At 45.9% G+C, this 19,434-nt stretch overlaps 1 protein-coding gene across 2 annotated transcripts in view; it reads left to right on the top strand.

The window, feature by feature from the left end:
• Positions 1-19,434, top strand: part of PCDH11X (protocadherin 11 X-linked) — a 419,667-nt gene that overhangs the window by 292,633 nt on the left and 107,600 nt on the right. Inside the window, exon 6 of one of the 2 annotated variants that reach the window (XM_054169524.1) lies at positions 11,479-11,677. The exons of the other annotated variant lie outside the window; for it this stretch is intronic. Coding sequence (XP_054025499.1) covers positions 11,479-11,677 — 199 coding nt within the window. The remainder of the gene's footprint in view (positions 1-11,478; positions 11,678-19,434) is intronic. 2 annotated transcript variants of the gene reach the window in all.

Here is a 19,434-nt window from a genome sequence, read left to right as displayed (position 1 = left end):
AGTCTTTAACTGGGGAGAAGAGGGGAAATGGGGTATGGCTTTTGAGGGAGGGATGTAAACAATTACAGCAAGTGAATTTTTTGGCTGGGGTTACAGCGAGCCAGCACAAGGGCAATGCAGTGCAAGATGAAGTTATTTCCCCCTAGCTAGGGAAATGACTTCTACAGCTGCCTGATGTCTTTCATCAGAGGCTCTTGGCACTGGTCATCATTTCTGTTAAGAAATCAAAGAACATATTGTGGGCCTGAGTCTCAGAGGCAATTCTGGAGACACAGGTGAAAAGGACAAAGTGTAGCTCTGGATTCCTTTTCTTTCGCTGCTCACAATGGCATTTGCGTTCCTGCCACCTTGCTGCACGGGCACTGCCTGAAATCTGTGCTGGTCTTCCTGCTGTTCAGTTAAGATGTGACAGCACATTTCTGCAGTAAATACATCCCTGTCTGCTCAGCTCCTATGGTAGCACAGCCAAAGTCTTTTGAACTTGTGAGGAGAGTCAGCTGGGCTGCTTCAGGCTGCTGCTTCACTTCTGGTTTCACAGCAAATGCTTTGAAACCAGAGCAGTGCTGGCAGCTGTATTCCAAATGGTGAAGCCTGCCTCAACAGTTTAATGCTGTTCCACTGAATCTCAGACAAGCAGTGGTTTTGGGGGAGGCTGGGTAGGTGGTTGTTTTTTGGTTTTGACACACCAGAATGAGATCAAAGTCACTCTTGTTTGTGTTCTGCACAAAGGTCTGAATCCAGGTTTCTGGAAGTGAAGCTTCCTCTCCTCCTGGCTTTGATTCCCCCCTTGCAAACACCATGTTGTGTGTTTTCTTTGTTATGTATCTCAGAATGTCTCAATGCCTCACACACTACAGGTTGTATTTCTACTGCTGCATCGACTACGAGTTCTGTAGTCATTCCTCCCCTTCCCACCACCCCTCCTGCATTCACCCACTTCTGCATAAACAGGTTTTCAAACCCTGTAGCTGTAGCAGCAGCTGCAGATGTTTTTGGCTCCTCAACACCACATAGAACTGCCAGGAGACCATCGAAGGCACTCCAGTGGAGGCAGTTGCTGAAGTCCATGATGTGCCCTGATTTCTGGCTCCAAATGAAAATACAGTTCCAGGGCTGTTGAAATGGAAGCTGTTTAACCACAAGCATTCACCTTCCTCCAGTTCTTCAGCAAGAACCAATATGATGTTAAATAAAGCAGGATTTGTTTTAAAACAGTGATTAGTCCCTGGTGTAAAGAAGGGTCATGAAAGTGTTTAATTAGGCAACAACAAAGAAGCACAAAACGAGCAAAGCTGATTCTGTGGATGCCTGATGATCATACTGAGATATAATTGAAGCAGAGAAGCCTGTTGCTTCTAATAGTTTAAGTGCCTTGCACACCCACTGCATGCACTGAGCACAATAAATGCTCTGTCACACATTCCCTTCATCTTCCAATATGTGATCCACACTCCTGCAGTAATAGCAAGGGTAATGAATTCTGGCTTAAGAATTTAGAAAATGAAGAAGTGCTGCAGTTCCAGGCTCGCCAAATGGCAGAAGCAAGAAGCTGGGCTCCGCGCTTCCTCCCTCCATTATCTGAGTGCACTGAAAGCTTCAGCAGCACGAGGAAAGCGCCCCTGCAGGAGTGCATCTTAATGTGGTATTAATTGGGTAAAGGAAGAACATGGCTCAAGAACACAGAGGGTGCCTTTGGAACAGGACAAATAATCTGAAAACCAAGTTTGATGAATTCCCTTCCTCTCTGTGCTGTGGTTGCTGCAGCACTTTGGTGTGTATCGATCTGAACGGCATGGGAATTTCTTTCATCTGTCATTTACGTTCACCCTGCCTCTTGCAATTGCCTCTGCCAGCTTACGTGCTTCTTTCTGCAGAATCTATTAAGAAGATTTCCAGCACATCAAAAGAATTTCTTTTGTGCAAAGGTAGAATAGAATATGCCTAAGGTGTAGGAGGGTTCCTAGCTTCAATTTTACCAACTAAAAGTAATTAATGAGTTCCATGAAGTAAAACAAAAAACCAACACCCAACCCCCACCCCCCCAAAAAACCCCAAACCCCCTGAAAAGGATAATACTAATTGCATGCTATAGATTTTCCTCCATTGCTTACTCATTTAGTTGGTGACTTGCAGAACAGGCTATTTACACCCCTGCTTTCTCCTGATTGCAGCACGCCTCCTGAATGGACAGAAATAGGACCAAAGGTCAAGTTAATTAAAAACAGTAGGAGAAGGAACATAATTAATGCTGCAAGTTTATATTCACACGCTGCGCCTGGAAAAGGGCTGGAGTGCATTTTGTTCTGTGCCAAGCACAGATGCTGTATGCCTAGGAAAGTAAGGAAACACTGAGAACATCCTGAAGAGTAGAACTGAATTGAGTTCCTGAGTGGGGAACGTTTCTGCATAGCGGTGGCTTCAGAGCAGGCAGCGCTGGCATTTCCTGGTGTCACTGAGGCAGGAGTGGCAGTGGGGTGCAGGGATGTGTTGTGTGTGGGGCACGCCTGAGCCCACAGCCTTCCCCTGCTGCCCACGGGCCTCACACCAGCTCTCTGGCCATTGGTCTTCCTACCCTTCCACACACATGCTTTTCCTGCTGGTATATTTCAGAGTTGCTCCTGTTGGTTCTCAGGTATGCAGAGCAGTTCACCGTCTCCTGAGCAGCAAGAAGGAAGTGTAGACCTTTGAGTCTTGTTCTTGCCTGACTGCATGTGACCATCACACTTTCCGGATCAGCTAGAGCAAGCAGTTGCCTTTGCTGATCATCAGCTTGGTGTCAGAGCTGCAAAAAGCGTTGTGGATGTACAGGTTGCACAGTCAGTGTGGCTTGTATGGAGAACACTATTTACCTCTGACTTAAGCAAGCTTTACGTGGAGTTTGAACAATCCTGGAGTAAAGGTGGTAGCTGTGTTAACCTGTGTGGCAGGTGAGGAAAGAGGTAGCCACTGAATGCACTGAGGGAGTTGCAGAAGAGACATTTGCTGTGCCTTTGGCTTTCCTTCCCCAGCACTTTTATTTCTCTGCTGTTTGGGGCACACTTGCTTGGGCATTCCAATGATGCAGGGGCTCAGCATCAGGGTTATGCTGTTTGTGAGTATGCAGTACAGGTATTTTTGGGTTTAGACAGTAAATGGTTGGGCTGAGTTGCTCTAAAGCAGACCTTTGGTCTGCTCAGTGCTGCTGCTAGAGGCTGCGGGTGCTCTCTGCACAGCTGGCAGTCCTGTGAGGAAGAGCTGGCCCTAGGGCCTCACTGGAAGTGCCCAGTCTTCACCTCTGCTGACTCCTCTGCTGTTGCCTCTTGGGGCTTTTTATGTTTGCATCAGTACCTTTCTCTCGACTCCTGTAGTCACTAAGCAAGCAGCTTCACTTCTGTCTTGGGTTCTACTTAGTGTGCATGGCTTGACTTCAGCTGTTTTCCTGCTCACCTCAGTAGCTGTTGGTCGGGAGAGCAACCCAAGGCCACAAGTCTGTGCTGTATAAAGCAGGGTCCCTGGTGACAGGTGCCTGAACCTCACAAAACTGGACCTTGACTTACAGCTCCACTGCTGCACTCTCATTGTGATTTCACAGCACAAATGCCATGGCTGTCAGTCACGGCGAGGTTGGCACTGGGGCAGCTGCAGGCGCAGGGGTCTGAATGCAGGCAGCTTGCCTGCTCTCACCTGCGCACAGCAGCTCTCAGCTTGCTTTGGGAGCGAGCAACTTTCCTCACGCTTCAGCTGCAGCCCCTCGGTTCCCCTTGCCCTCTGTTTCTTTATAGAAACAAAGGGATGCTGCATACCTTCAGGAATTTCTGGTGTATGTTTTGCTCTGTGAAGAAAGATGAGTGAGTAATCACCAGTGGGTAGTCCCAAGAAGGACTGCAGGGAATGTGAACAGGAGCTGGAAGGAGGTAAGGGACAGGGCAAGGGTGATGGCCTTATGCTCTGCTTTACTGAAACCATGCAAGTGGTGAAGTCTGCTTACCTGCAAGGACAGTTGCATAGACACTGCTCTGCAGGAGCAAAGGATGCTATCAGCGCTCCACCACAGCACTGCAGTTCTCAGGTGTTTCCCATTTGCAAACAGGTGTTTCAGGCATCCAGTTAAGAATGTTAGTAGCATGTAGCTCGACTCAGCTTGGTGATTTTGGCTGTTGGTGTATTCTGCAGTGTAACAGCTAAAATCTTACTCATTGTCAACCTGATAGTAACTACAACAAAACTCTTGGTGCTAGCAGGAAATTTCTGACTGTAATCAAACAGAACATCATGGTTTTACGTAAAACATCTTGAAGAGAAAAATGTATCTTTCAGATATGTGTAATAAACCCAAGGTGTTGCAGCAGTGCTCACCAGGGCATTTATCACGCAGTATCTCTCCCAGTTACTACAGCAGAAGGCTGAGATCAGGTGTGCTAGCCCTCTCTTTCAGTGCATGGAGTAACTTCACATGAGCTAAACCTTTACCTGACTGTTGGAAGGCAATCTCAAGGGTATGTGTTTTGAGCCTGTAAGCTTTCTTGGGCTCTTCTCAGGGATAGCTGTTTTGGCAAAAGTCTTCATGGTCCAGCAAAGATTGTCCTGGGTGACTGGAGTCCACTGTTCAGAGCTGATTGAAGTCACATAGTGAAATGTTGTGCAAAGCAGACACAGCCTGAACTGCATTGCTGCTGGTGAATTCTAGCCTACAGCTTTATTTCACACAGGCCAGCAGGGATTCGTCGTGTTCCCTTGCCTCTTCCTTAGCCTAAGAGTGGATTAATTACAGTTGCTATGAGAATGTATTTTAGATAGGTGACCTCAGGTGGCAAACACACATTAAAAAATAAGAATGGGTAATCTAGGTGGTTAGAGGATGTTTGCTAAAGGCCAAAAAGATAAATGTTGCAAGCAAATACTGGTAGAGAAAACAGAAAAGAGAAGGCTTTCCCTGCACTCTTCAGTAAGTCTTGAGTTTCCTGAGGGCCCATGTTGGGTAAAAGGGTAACTTTTCATCTATACTTTCTCTTCTGCAGAAAGGACAGGATGCATTTTTTGACAGCTGCATAGAATATACTAATGTCTTCCCTCCTTTTTACCCACCATCAGTTCCAATTTGAGCCATTAATTTTTGTGCTGACTCTTAGTGCAGAAACCCTGCTTCTTTAGCATCCCAGGGTGTAGCAAGGTCTAGCTGCTCCCTGGGGGAAAGGAGCCGTGGGTGGTCCCCACAGCTTTTGATGTCTACTGTGAATGATATCAAAACTGATTAAAATGAACTGAAGAGAAAAAGATCACAAATGGCAATCGGGTCAAGGTTCCTGAGATTCCGTCTAGATCTCTGTAGCTCTAATAACCTCATCACGCTTGAACTTAATGGCTTAGCCTTGACTGCTGTGATGTAAAAGTAGAAGCTGGAGGTCAGTAAGTAATTCACTGGAACAACATTTATTATTCCATAAATCTATACCTTACTCATGAAGAAAGATGAGATCCATTTATCTGAGCCACAGCTGAAACATATAAATTAGCAGAGTGGAATGAGAGGTAGAGTGCTGTGCACATTTCTGGAAGTATAAATTCTGCTCCGTTTCAAAGCAAACACCAGGTAAGCACTGATGTTGTTTTGAAAGAAATACTCACAGCTCTGAGAGCACCCAGTCAATGTTCCTGCTAAAAAGAGACCCCTGGTGTTGGGCCAGCAGTCGAAAGCGATGTCAACTATTACCAAAATGTTTCTGTATTATTATTTATGATTATGTTCTTTTAACTGAAATGGATTTGCCTATCAGGCATCAAGCATTCAAGATAATAACATCAAAGATGATAACCTGGAGAGTGGAGAACATATTAAAGAAAATAAGAGTTGAGATTGCCTATTCCTCAGCCCCAGCAGCAGCACAGCCATGGTGCAACTTTCATGTGTAATTTCTGTTTAATCACACGTCAGGCTCCAGCCTCACGGGAATTAAACTTGAAAAAGCATGCTTTCAGCTATCGTTTTGACATCTAGTTAGCACACAATAACTGCCTTTCAAAAGCTAAATAAAATGTTTGACATGCTTTAAATGTTATTTGCAGGTTTATTTGCCTTTTTTTCTTTTTATTTCAACTTTTTGTTGCTACTTCAAGAAGCTCAGAAAATGCAATTTAATTGTTCAGTGTTGCTGGGAAATGTCATATGAGAGTGACTGGTACCACAGAGATGAGAGTCTGAAAAGAGGTACCCATTGAGGTTCTTAATCAAAGGTTTGTAGCCTTCCAGGTTTAGAACATTTTCATTTGCCAATTTAGTGCCCTCTGTGCTGCCAGAGGTAGATGGGAGCCTTGGCTCGGTTGGGTAGTGCACTGAAAATTTGCTTCTTACAGCAGGTAGTGCTCAAAGATTTCTGTTGCTTACCCGAATGAGAGTTCCTCAGAACTTTCTTTAGCAACAGCCCATGTTGAAATGTTTGCCATTTCCACTTTGCAGGTGGGTGCAGGTGGCCATGCCCGCGGGGCGTGCCTGTGGGCGCTGTAAGGATGCACCCTGAGCCGATGTGGCCGTTAGGGGATGCTCTGGCAAGACTATTTGTCCCCCCTTGAGCCAGCTCTTTGTCTGAGGGACTCCAACTGCAGGATCTGATGTTGTTAAGTAATTTCCATGTGAGCAGGCAGAGGGGCACTATCTGTTTTACTGCTTTGCAGGTAGCAGTTCTTGCGCTGAAAAGCTGCGAATCTGTCTGGGACAATCATCTGCGTGGAGCCTGCCTTTCTCCGGGCAGGCAACTGAGCTCTGAGTTGCTCTTTTGAAACTAATAGATTAAGCTTCCTGCATCTTAATTAATTAAATAAGTGGGAGGAGTTACTTAATTTTTTTTTTAAATTTAGCAAGTGAAAGACTCAAAATCCTTCCACCTCTCCAGCTCCTGTGGCACAGTTGGGTTGTTAAGCACAGTGAAACAGAAGCGCGTTTGTCAAAACTTCCTCTCCTTCAGAGGGAAGCCAAATGCTGTGTTAGTAATACCCTGTATTAGAGATGGGAAGGCAGGAGGACTACACAAGTTTGCAGCAAGAATGTCCAAAGGATTGTATTTGATGCCTGCAGTTCTAAATAGCAGGAAATGTAATTTTTGCCAATATTTAAAAGGATAAATATGGTAAAGCATGAAAAGAGCAGGTCTGTTTGATTTGATGTACAGACAACCAGAAGCTGAAAGGGATGCAGTCAGTGAAGACAGGACAGCAGCAGCTGATGGAGCTGAAGTGACAAGCTGAGCTGCACAGGGTGACAGTTAGGGCCAATGGCACTGAGAGCATTGCTTTCTCCAGTGAGATAGGGAAACTGCAGGGTTTAAGGTCCACTAGGCTTGGGCTTCTAAAATCACCTGGATGTTGTCACGGATGCACACTTCCGCTCCCCACCCCAGTGGGCAGGTTCCTTGATTTGCTCCCTAAAAAGCCCAGTCCTGTGCAGGGCCACTGCAGGCCATACTGCAGGAGCAATAAACAACTGCCAATCCATAGAGGATGATTACAATAGTGATTAGTGATGTGCTTCTAGTTGTGTGTAGCAATGGTGAACAAGAGTGTTCAGCTGCTTTACAGACAGTCCAAGAGCAAATATGAGCACTGTTGGTAAATATTTAGAAGTTAGTCTAATCTGAGGGGAAAATGATAATGAGCTACATGGGTTTCATCCATTAGGGAGTAATCAAAACAACATAGTAAGAGCTTAAATGTAATGGTCTGACCTTCAGTAAGTGTATCAAATCCAGACTTACAGCTGCCTGGGCCAAAAGCAGCTGTGCTGTGCACACCCCCGAGTTTAGGGAAAGGAGAAACAGAAATTCTAGCAAGTCCTTCTCCAGTCTCAGCACAAAGACTTGCTTCCCACTGAGCTGCTGGCTGCAGCCTTTCACGCTGTTTGTTTACATGTTATTCTGAGACTCTTGCGTGGGTAGCGGCTGGGTCCTGCGTGTCCCAAAGGGCATGAAACAAAATATTGTTGTTTTGGAACAAAAGGTGAGAGTTGGGTGTACAAAGATTTGGGCTGGAAATTGCAGTTTGGTTAGTGGCTTTCTTTCACAATTGAGTACTGCTGCTGAGAGAGGAGAGCTGCTGTCTGGTTATTTAAGTCATGCATTTCATACCTCCCTAGCATTTGAAAGACTTAAGCAACTCGGAACATTAATAGAAAAACTAGGCTTTAAATGTTAAAAAAAATGTTGGTGCCTACTTCTTTATTCACTGGGTCCTACAAGTGGAGAAGACTGCTGAAGTAGTCCTATCACACAGCATCTCCTAAATAATGTCTGGTTTAAAACAAAACTATCATCTAAATAATATCATTCAGCATAAATTAAATACTAATATTTTTTTCTTTATGGTCTCCTTTTAAGAGGATATTAATTTGCTTCAATGAATGAAGATAATAAGGTTAATGGTTTAATGTTCTGCAGCTGATGTCTGCTGCTTTTCCCATTACCTTTTTTCAGTTTTTGATTATAAATTGGCTAACCCCTGGTGTATAATTCCAGAGATCATCCCTTCAATGTATCCAAAGCTATTTACTCAGACTCATCTTTTATTATTCCCAATGCCACAGTCTAATTATTGCAGTGAAAGATTGAACAGAAGTGGTTTGGGGCTTTGATCAGTCTTGGTATAAGTTTCAGTGGTGAGAGTGAAAGGTTTGGGGCTCTCTGCCATGATTTGATCCCTCTGGACATTGCTTTTACCACGCGCCCTGGGCGCCAGGTGAGGCCTCAGACAGGGTTTGTGTCGGCATCACCACAGCTCTGGAAGCAAAATGCTTTTTCTTTTCTTCGTACCATAATTTAATACTGCTAAATATGTCAGAGAACCTACATACTGCTCTACTTTTCCCCTTCAATTCTCACTCCATTCTCCCTTCCCAGTCTAATTGTCTCTATTACAAGGTCCTACATCAGCATTTTCTGCAGCCACTGAGAGTGCAGAACAGCCTCGCTTGCATTTCTCTCTCTTTGGAAAAAAGATATTAACTGTCAGTCAAGTAAATAAAACAAACCATAATCCTTGTTATTCTATTGCTATCAGTGCTAAGTTCCTTTGGAGATAAATAGAAAAGCAGCTGGTGTCTGAGGATATTTTGTAATCGTATAAACTGAGATTTAAATGCCCCGAGGAGGAACTCTCCACAGTCATTGTGACAGAGGAGAAGGCCCAGCTTGTGCCAAAAGTTTATTGGGATGACTTGTTCCAGATCGGTGTCTGATGGTTGCCTGAGTTAAGAGAAGGGCAGCACTGCCATGTAGAGAAATAGCAGTTGTTCCTTCACCCAGTGACCTCTTTCTAGGCAAAAAGGGGACTGGGAAAAGGAGAGGAGACCCATGGGTTGAAATGAAAACAGATTTAATGAAGCAGCCAAACTAATACCAGTGCCAACACAAAGCATATCAAGTTGTACTCAACCCAGCAAGTGTACAGCAGGAGGAGCAGGGGCAGCAAGCTTCCTCTTGCACAGAGTGTGATGCTCATGGTCTGGGTTACTCCTGCAGCCAGCTCAGCTGTCCTGCCTGACTCAGGCAGGCCATGGCTGGCCTGGGGTTTAGTCCCAGTGAAACCAGGACACTGCAAAGTCGAAAGCTTGATAAATTCTTCCAGAAGTGGAAGTGTGTGGGGGGTTAGTTGCGAACCTTTCACCATCTGATTTTTTTCGTACTGGGCTGTCAGTTACAAGAGGGATGTCTTCTCCCCTTTCCATCCTGTGTGGCAGAGAGTCATTCTGTGTTCAGGCTTTCAGAGCTCATCTAATGTCTTGACTTGATCTGTTCCAATTTTTATTAAAGATCTGCCTAATGAGGGAGAGTCTAAAATCTGCATATTTGGTAAACAGGAAAGCAGAACTGGCAGGCAAAGTGAGCTTGATGATAAGCAGATGAAATCATCTGGAAAAACAGAATGGCAGGAAGGATGAATGCAAAGTGCCACAGCGCTTAGGCTCCAGTAATCAACAGCAATAACCAGAAAGGGGACAAGTAGGAAAAGATCATTAGAAAAGGACTGGGCATTATGGTGACTGGCAAGAAAAACGTGCTGTGCTACCATGAAAAAGGCAAGGCAGTAGTGGAGCCTGCAGGAGATGTGGGATGATGATCCTTCTGCTCAGTGCCATGCTTTGGAGGTCTCTGCTGAGGCTCTGTGTGGAGCTCTGAGCAGTGCACAGAGGAGCGAGCAGGGAGCCAACAGAAGGCACACGACAGACTGAAATAATAAGGTCTGTTTATTCTGAAGGAGACTACGGTGCCCAGTGCCAGAGAGATGAGTGGGAATGAATAACCAGGCCATGATGGATGGGACTGAGAAGTGATTTGTTTTGTCACAGGTTAGACAGTGGGAGGAAGCCTCTCCAGCAGCAATGGTGAAACACCAGAGCAGGGTTTCTGGGAAAGCTATGAATTTGTTGCTGGTAGCTTTGGGGAAGAGTTTTCCCAGTGGCACAGGTGAAGTTGTAGTTGCCTTTCTCCTGGCTGTACCATGCTCTACAGCAGCTGTCTGTGGGAAGCAAATGGCTGGGGACCTCTGACATCTGCTCTATGATAAACACAGTATATACTTTTTTGTTTTCCTTCTGCATCGTTGCATCAAAAATCTGATCTGCAGCTTTGCTAATCCCAGCAGCTCTGGAACTGGACCTTTCAAATGGTATTTTGAGAAACATCAAGCTAAGAACATTTAAAATTGTTATTGTGGGATTTTCATTCCATTTTTGAGGAGCAGGAGAGCTGCTTATTTCTTTGCTCGTGTTTTCTTTTAGAGACAGATTTACATGCCAGTTATTCAGGTCCTAAGTCGTGCAGAGTCACTTAGGTGATGGGAAAACTGTCCCTTTGCCTGATGCCCCAGGGACTTCCTTCAGCTTGGCCCTTCCTTTCACAGCTGTGCTATTGCACTCTCCTGGAGCTCCCTGTCTCCCAGCTTTACCAGTTGTGTGACAAGTCTGTAGTGTAACAGCAATCAAAGGGCTATCATGAAATGTCTGAAGGAGAGTAGTGGAATCTGCTTCTAATTCATTAGTGTAATCAATATGCAAAACCTATTGCAATTGTTGTCTGTCTTAGAAGAACCCAACAACATTAGAAGTGTGTCCCATTTTTAGGCCCAAAAGTGTGGAACAGCTTTTAATGGGAATGAAAATGTTTTCTGAGAAGTAGAAAACTGAGCAGTGAGATAAATTGAACCTCAGAAGGTGATTGAAATCTCCAAGTCAGTATAGAAAAGGCATCCCAAGGTTTGTGAAGTCTGACAGCATCTCTTTAGTTTGAGATGCCTTTCATTTTGCATCAGGGCTCACATTTTTGAGGCAGAAGGAAGCGGCGCTGTCAGGCGAAGCGGGTCTGAGAGGCTGCCTGCTCCTGAAAGGCTGGAGTTGTGCTCAGCTCGAGGTACTGCCTCTGCAGCGCAGAGCTGAGGTCCTACCTTTCCTAAATTGCTTGCATTAAGCAATTACTGAGACTGTAGTGGAAACCATATAATTTTCTTCCTTCCTTGTAGCCTCAGCGCCGTGTCACATTTCACCTGCCAGATGGCTCCCAGGAAAGCTGCAGTGACAGTGGGCTCGGAGACCATGAACCCACGAGCGGTGCTAGCGCCTCGCACCCGCTGCCCCTCGGCTTCCCCCAGGACGAGTACTATGAGCAAGCGTCGCCCAACAGCCGGACAGAGGGAGACGGCAACTCGGACCCGGAGTCCAGTAAGTGATGAGCTCTGGTCACCCTAGCTCTGAAACCATTCCTGTAGCAAAAGCAGGCCTCTTCTGCAGGCGTAATGAAAACTGCAGGTTGATTTCAATGCGGCTGCGGGAGCCTTCTCTTTCTAAAAATGCACAGTCTGACCACTGGCAGCAAGGCCCTTGGGCTGATGCCCCGGTGTGCTCACGGCTCTGCCGTGCTGTCCAGAGAGGAGCGTTCTGATGAGGCTGACACTGATGCCCTGCTGGTCATAGATACTGTGTGAGGCACTTCACGCTTTTGAATGCGGTTCCTGATCCAACAGTGCTGCCTGGTGTGGTTTGTTTTACTAGGAAGAATTCTGGCTGAGGAGTAGGTCTCTGAAGGAGTAGGAGTAGGTCTCTGAAGACACTGCAGTCTCCAGAAATCAGGAATTCTTGACTTGTCCTTTGGGAGTAGCTGTGGTGTGTAGTAGCAGTCTCCAAAGCTTTTGTCACCTCGCTCCCGCTGCTGTGGCTGGTGTGCAGTGGCACTGGCAACAGTCAGGCAAGGCCAGAGTGAGCTCAGGAGCGTGCCAGGGCTGTGCACACTGAGGCTGCTTTCTCTGCTGGGCTGTGGCAGCCACTCAGAGACCCCACTCTGCTTCACTCAGTTGTTAATTGTCGTGGGGCTCTCTATCCAGATTGAACTGAACTGTGCTGTGGATAAAGAGACACCAGAGCATCTGCAAGCCTCCAAGGCCTTCTTAGCAGCCTAATAAGTGATTTGCAAATACCACTGTTCTGGGCAAAATGTGGCCCAACAGGTGTATTCCAGCTACTTTAGTGTATCATGAAGAGCGAATTAAAGTCCTGTGCACCTGAAACAGTTCTGTGAGAAGGTAGTTTGGTCTCTGCCCTGGCCAATACAGCATTGCCTCTGACACCAGAGCCTTGGCACCACAGTGCTGCCTGAGAGAGGCTGAGGGGCTCCTCTGCATGGATGAGGTCTCTTCTTTACTTTAGGTTTGTACACTGTTCCCTGGGGACCCTCACTTTCAGACTTTTAAAGTCAGAGAATGGATATGATTCCTGAAATAATGCCAGAAGATTATTGCTTCTGAACTGATAGACAGCTGACAACAACCATCAGAGCTTTTGGATCCTGTGTTGCAAACATTACTTAGAGTTTGCTTTTGTTTCTGTTTATGTATTTGAGGCTGTGACATACCCTTAAGAATATTCTAGGCAAACTGAGTTCTTCACAGAATGAAGCTCTTAAAGGCCTACAAATATTCCCCCAAAGAAAGAAAACACCAAGATGTGTATTGTGTTTGCTGCTTTTGCTGTGCCTGCTCGTGATCTGGTGTTGCTTTTAAGTCTTCTTGTTTCTAACTCCGCTGTGTGCGCTCCACTGAGGTGAGCATGACGTACCTTGGGTCCTTTCCTGCAGAGAGCATGGGATAGGAGCTGTTGGGACAGGCATGTGCATCCTGGCTTGCTGTTTACAAAGAGGCTCAGGTTTTTGATTTGCCAGTGCTTTTGGAATTTCAGAATAAATGTGAATCATGATTCTTCTAGAATGCTGCCCTGAAGTCATCCAGCTTTGACATCTGAATATCACTGGCACACATCACTGTGAGGCACCCGAGCAGGCATCTGATGTCTTTTCAAGTGTGAAGTTGAAGAAAGTTTAATCACCTGTCTAATTACCTGACAGTTGAGTTTTAAACTTGAAATCACAATTTAATTAGCATTTATGTTCTGTGAAGATTTTTGCCTGTCTAGCCTGTGCCTTAGTGCCGTCGTTTCATTGACACAATGCAGCCTGATGCTCAGTGTGCAGAGCGCAGGCTGCAGCCCTTTCAGTGCTTTGTGCTTACATTAATGGCAACATCTAGTGGCAGGAAAGAAAGCAGATAGAAGAAAGTGTCTGCTGTGTGCTCTCATAGATCTGAGTAAGCAGCACATTTTTATTCAGCGTGCTGCTGCCGAGTGACTTACTGTAGGTAGGAGCCTGTCTTATGTGCTGATCCGTGCACAGCCCGACGTTCATTTCTGCGTGTGGCACACATCTGGTCAGTACTAAAATAGTGAAAACCATTCTGAATTTGCAGTTTCCTCTACAACCATGCTGCTAGGTTTTTGATTGGTGCTTGCTTTCTTCCATCATGAGATGTTCAAAGTATCTCTATTCTTGTTTTGGGGACCAAAATTCTGTTGAGGTGAAGAGAGGAGGGAATATATGGTCAGGGAATCTGAGTAGGATGCACACAGCAGAGTAAGCACGGCCCTTCATTTTGTCTTAAGGATTTCAGTATCTGGCCTGTCTTAATCTGAAACATTGTCTAAAACACTAGGCCCGATTAATCATCTGATGGTGATGTAGTTCAGCTTTGCCGACCAAGGAGACGCAGCGAAGGGATGAAACAACTTCAGTAAAACCGAGATCCTGCTGAGACGTTAAGTGGCTTGTGGGAGCTGGTGACAGCTGCCACATCACGCAGGGAAGTGTTCAGAAGAAGGCTTTTCTCCTTCTTGTTTTTCCTGGATACAGTTCTTAGGTCTTGTTTCTCTAATATTGGAAGTTACTGTATCTTGGAAGCTCTTCATTTAGCAACAATATCAACGCACTTACTGCCACAAATGAGCACAACTTAAAAGCCACTGAGAAGCAGTGGTGAGAGGAAGCCTCCAAAACTCACTTTCAATACAGGACTAAAGCAAAGGTGAAAGAATAACTGTACACATATAGTGGCTAGAAACCTATGAACACTTTATATGTACTCCTTTAAAATTAATTGACTGTACTAATTAAAATTAGAAATAGGTTATTTAAAATGATTTGTCTTCTCTTCCTTCAGTTGCCTCCTTAAGAGAAGCATAAAGTGCCATGTGGTAGCTGTGTCATGAAGAAGAGATGCCAATGAAGTGTCACACTGAGTAAACAGCAACATAAAAGTACACGCAGGTCTGCAGAGAACATTAGCCTTAAGTAACAGCATCATGTACATGGCATTCATATATCTTCTGCTCCTAAATGGCTCAAACTAATAAAGATGCTCCTATGCCTAGGATTTTAACCATATCACCTCCTCTCCCCACACCCTTTGCCCCCTGTGTTATGTTTATGTGAAAAACACATTGCAAACACAGGCAAGCAGTAACAAATTCTCTCTGGGAGAGCCTGCCCAGCAAACCATGCCCCGGTGGGGCTGCTCTGCTGCCTGTGAGCAGTGTTGCTGACCAAAGGGGTTAAGGTGCAGGTTAACCCCATCCATGCTTGGCTATTTCACACATCTGGGACATTAGTGACACATTTGCATGCTTCTCTTGTTCTCAGAGACTCATCTCTCTAGAGAATAAGACCTGGTGTGTTAATTGGCAGCTGTTAACTGACCAAGTAGGCCACCAGCATCCTGTCCTGGATCAGCAATAGTGTGACAAGTAGAACCAGGAAAGGGGTTGTCCCCCTGTACTTGGCACTGGTGAGGCCACATCTTGAGTACTGGGTTCAGTTTTGAGGCCCTCACTCCAAGAAGGACATTGAGGAGCCGGAGGTGGTGAAGGGTCTGGAGAACAGGGCTGGTGAGGAGCAGCCAAGGGACCTGGGGTTGTTTAGTGTGGAGAAAAGGAGGCTTAGGGGAGACCTCATTGCCCTCTACAGCTCCCTGAAAGGAGGTTGCAGCCAAGTGGGGGTTGACCTCTTCTTCCTAGGAACAAGTGATAGGATGAGAGGAAATGGCCTCAGATTGCACCAGGGGAGGCAGCTGCTAGAAGAAATGTCTTGACTAAAAGGGTTTTCAAACACTGAGGCACAGAGATGTGGTGCTGGGGGACATGGTTTAGCACCATTAAAGTCAGTTAATGGTTGGACTCAATGATCTTAAAGGTCTTTCCCAAGCAGAATGATTATGTGATGCTATGACATTTCTTACTTGTATGTGGCAAAGGTGGGATATGCCCAGTTCAGCTAAGAAAGGAAGCAGAGCAAGAGGAAGGTGGTTGCATCTTTGGGGGGGAATGACCCAGAAAACCTGAAAGCAATATGCAATTAATTAATTTTAATTATTTTGTAAACCCAAAATGGCAATATAAAGCAAGCTTGTTGCAGATTAAAGAAGCAGTTAATGAGGTAAATCACGCTGAGATTTCAGAGGTTTGAATAGGAGAAAACTGATGCCTGAAGAGAGTGGTCTCCAGAGTGATAGTGAGTGTGAACTGGTGACTAGTAAGGCAAGAGAGCTGCCATGGAAATCAGAAAGGGTGGCCTAAGAGCAAGGTATTAGTACTGTCACTTTGTGGTTATTTGAGCTGGTGCTGCTGGTGCTGCTTGTTTGTATCCCTCAGGTGCACCTTCTCTTGTGGCAGCACAAGTGTTTGTAGAGCTGCCTGGTTGAACAGGGTAGAAGAATTCATCAACAGGGCAGAAAAATTCATCTGGGTTCAACCTGACCTATGAGAGGGGAAGAGTTCTTTTAAAATGGATGAATTGAGAATGAAATTAGAAAGAGTAATTAGAAAGAGAGATTGGCCATTGGAGTGTGCTGCCCAGGGAGGTGGTGGAGTCGCCATCACTGGAGGTGTTTAGGAAGAGACTGGATGAGGCACTTGGTGCCATGGTTTAATTGATCAGATGGTGTTGGGTGATAGGTTGGACTCGATGGTCTCAAAGGTCTCTTCCAACCTGGTTAATAATATTGTATTGTATTCTATTGTATTCTATTCTAATTCCCTGGTTCCATTCCTCAGATGAGGCACTGCTTCTGGACAGCAAACAAGGGAATGAATGGCTGGGGCAAAGCTTATGCTGGCTTTAGGTGATCATCAGACTTCAAGAGAATTAGTCTTAAGAAGACCTAAGACTGTAATCTGTGGTATTTAGCCATATAAGAAGGAGGTTTGCAGCCAGGATGACATCTGTTCATGATTAAAGATAGCACATATTTCTTCCCCAAAATTAAATGAAGACTTTCGTCTTGCCTTAATTTTTGATAAGGATGATGTTGATGAGAGCAAGGACAGGTGATGAAGAACGATGGAACCAAGAGTCAGAGCAGGTTCAGTGCATTGGTGTGGAGGAGAGGAGATAATCTGCCTCACATAATATGAAAAGTGATAGTGTTTGCCTTATTTATCTGTAATTCTAAGAGACAAAGTGTCAAGACAAAGTAATTGCTCAGTCAAGCTTCACTGCTGGAAAATATTCAAGGGATCATAGGATGTTAGGGGTTGGAAGGGACCTCTGGAGATGATGGAGTCCAACCCCCCTGATAGAGCAGGACCATAGAATCCAGCACAGGCCAAGAAACAAAGGTGTGTGCAAGCAGAACACAAGGAATGGTGCCACAGGTGTCCCAAGAATGGCACTAGATAAGCTCTGCTACCTCACTTCAGTGACAAGGATTTTTAAGACTGGGGAATCCATATAGATTTAAGAACTAATAACTGTTATTATGACATTAACGTGGAGCATCAGTAATTAAGAAAGAAAAGACACAGAGGAATGGGAAGATCTCCATTGTTATGTCTGACCTCAGTGCCAGGCAAGGTCATGGAACAGATCATCTTGAGTGCAAGCACACAGCACTTAGAGGATGGCCAAGGGATCAGGCCCAGCCAGCATGGATCTAGGAAGGGCAGGTCCTGCCTCACCAACCTGATCTCCTTCTATGCCCAGGTGACTGCCTGGTGGATGTGGGGCAGGCTATGGATGTGGTCTGCCTGGACCTCAGCAAGGCCTTTGACACCGTCCCCCACAGCAAACTCCTGGCCAAGCTGTCAGCCCCTGGCTTGGCCAGCAGCTCTCTGAGCTGGGTTAGGAACTGGCTGGAGGCTGAGCCCAGAGAGTGGTGGTGAATGGTGCCACATCCAGCTGGCAGCCAGGCACCAGTGGTGTGTCCCAAGGATCAGTGCTGGGCCCCATGCTCTTTAACATCTTTATTGATGATCTGGATGAGGGCATTGAGTCCATCAGCAGTAAGTTTGCAGATGACACCAAGCTGGGGCAGGAGTTGATCTGCTGGAGGGTAGAGAGGCTCTGCAGAGGGACCTGGACAGGCTGGACAGATGGGCAGAGTCCAAGGGCAGGAGATTGAACACATCCAAGTGCCGGGTTCTGCACATTGGCCACAGCAACCCCATGCAGGGCCAGTGGCATCCTGGCCTGCATCAGGAACAGTGTGGCCAGCAGGAGCAGGGAGGTCATTCTGCCCCGGTGCTCAGCACTGGTTAGGCCACACCTCGAGTCCTGTGTCCAGTTCTGGGCTCCTCAGTTTAGGAAAGATGTTGAGATGCTGGAAGGTGTCCAGAGAAGGGCAACAAAGCTGGGGAGGGGTCTGGAGCGCAGCCCTGTGAGGAGAGGCTGAGGGAGCTGGGGTTGCTTAGCCTGGAGAAGAGGAGGCTCGGGGGAGACCTTCTTGCTCTCTACAGCTACCTGAAGGGAGGTTGTAGCCAGGTGGGGGTTGGTCTCTTCTCCCAGGCAACCAGCACAAGAGGACACAGTCTCAAGCTGTGCCAGGGGAGGTTTAGGCTGGAGGTTAGGGAGAAATTCTACACACGGAGAGTGATTGCCCATTGGAATGGGCTGCCTGGGGAGGTGGTGGAGTCAGCATCACTGGAGGTGTTCAGGAGGAGACTTGATGGGGTGCTTGGTGCCATGAGTTAGTTGTTTAGGTGGTGTTGGATGATAGGTTGGACTTGATGATCTTGAAGGTCTCTTCCAACCTGGTCTGGTCTGGTCTATTCTATTCTATTCTATTCTATTCTATTCTATTCTATTCTATTCTATTCTATTCTATTCTACTCTACTCTACTCTATTCTATTCTACTCTATTCTACTCTACTCTACTCTATTCTATTCTTATCTTCACTGAGCTTGGCATTGCAAAGCAGGAACATGTCAATGAACTATTCTGCTGTCTCTGAGCCAAACATCACTGCAAACACAGAGGAGGAGGTGGGGATGACACAAGAATTGGATTTTGGTAAGGATTTGTAGTAATAGCAGTGGGATGAAATCTAATAGTTGAGAGTCTTTCTCATAGGAATGGGTGTATGTAGCTAGTACATAAATCACCAGCTGAAAATGACTTAGAGAAAAAAACAACTGAGCATTCCAAAGATGAACTATAAATCACCAGTGCCTGATGTGACTGAGCAGACCCTGAGTTACTCCTGATACAGAGGAAGAAATAAAGGAAGGAAAAAACCCAACAGCCAAGGCTTTGATGATGCCGCAGTGGGAATATTGCGAATAATGTTGGCTTCCCACGTTAAACTCACTTGAGAAACAGGTGTAAAGTAATGTGAGTAACAGCAAGGGAATGGAATGCCTATATACAGAGAAAAGGGGGTTGTACTGGCTTGTTAAAATGGCAGAGTAAAGGTTGGCTGGAGATTAGGAGTCAGTCCTCTCAAGCAACAGCAGACAAAAGGGGTAGAGAGATTCTGGTGGCCAAGGTGAAGCTTTGGGTTGCTGCATGCAACCAGCTGAGGCCAGACATTTGGGGATTTCAGACAAGGTCCATGAGGAAGCAGAGAAGCAGGGAATGAGAATGCTAGCTGGCTTTAAAGAGGAGCCTGAGAAATTTGAGAGAACAAATAAATTGTCCCCTGTAACAGCAGCAAATCTGTTCTGTGATCCAAGAGGTTCCTTTTCTGTGTTGGTAATATCAAAGCCACCAAGGAACATGTTTGCTGAGTCTCAGCCCTGCCTTAGCCCTCGGCTTTGAATCCCAGTGCCAGGCTGGTCACCAGGCTGGTGCAGGTGCTGTGTCCCTTGGCCCCACGGGGAGCTTGGC

The sequence above is a fragment of the Dryobates pubescens genome, chromosome 18 (genome assembly GCF_014839835.1).
Source record: "Dryobates pubescens isolate bDryPub1 chromosome 18, bDryPub1.pri, whole genome shotgun sequence".
Lineage (NCBI taxonomy): Eukaryota > Metazoa > Chordata > Aves > Piciformes > Picidae > Dryobates > Dryobates pubescens.
The sequence above is the reverse complement of the archived record's forward strand: the minus strand, read 5'-3'. Positions and strand labels throughout refer to the sequence as shown.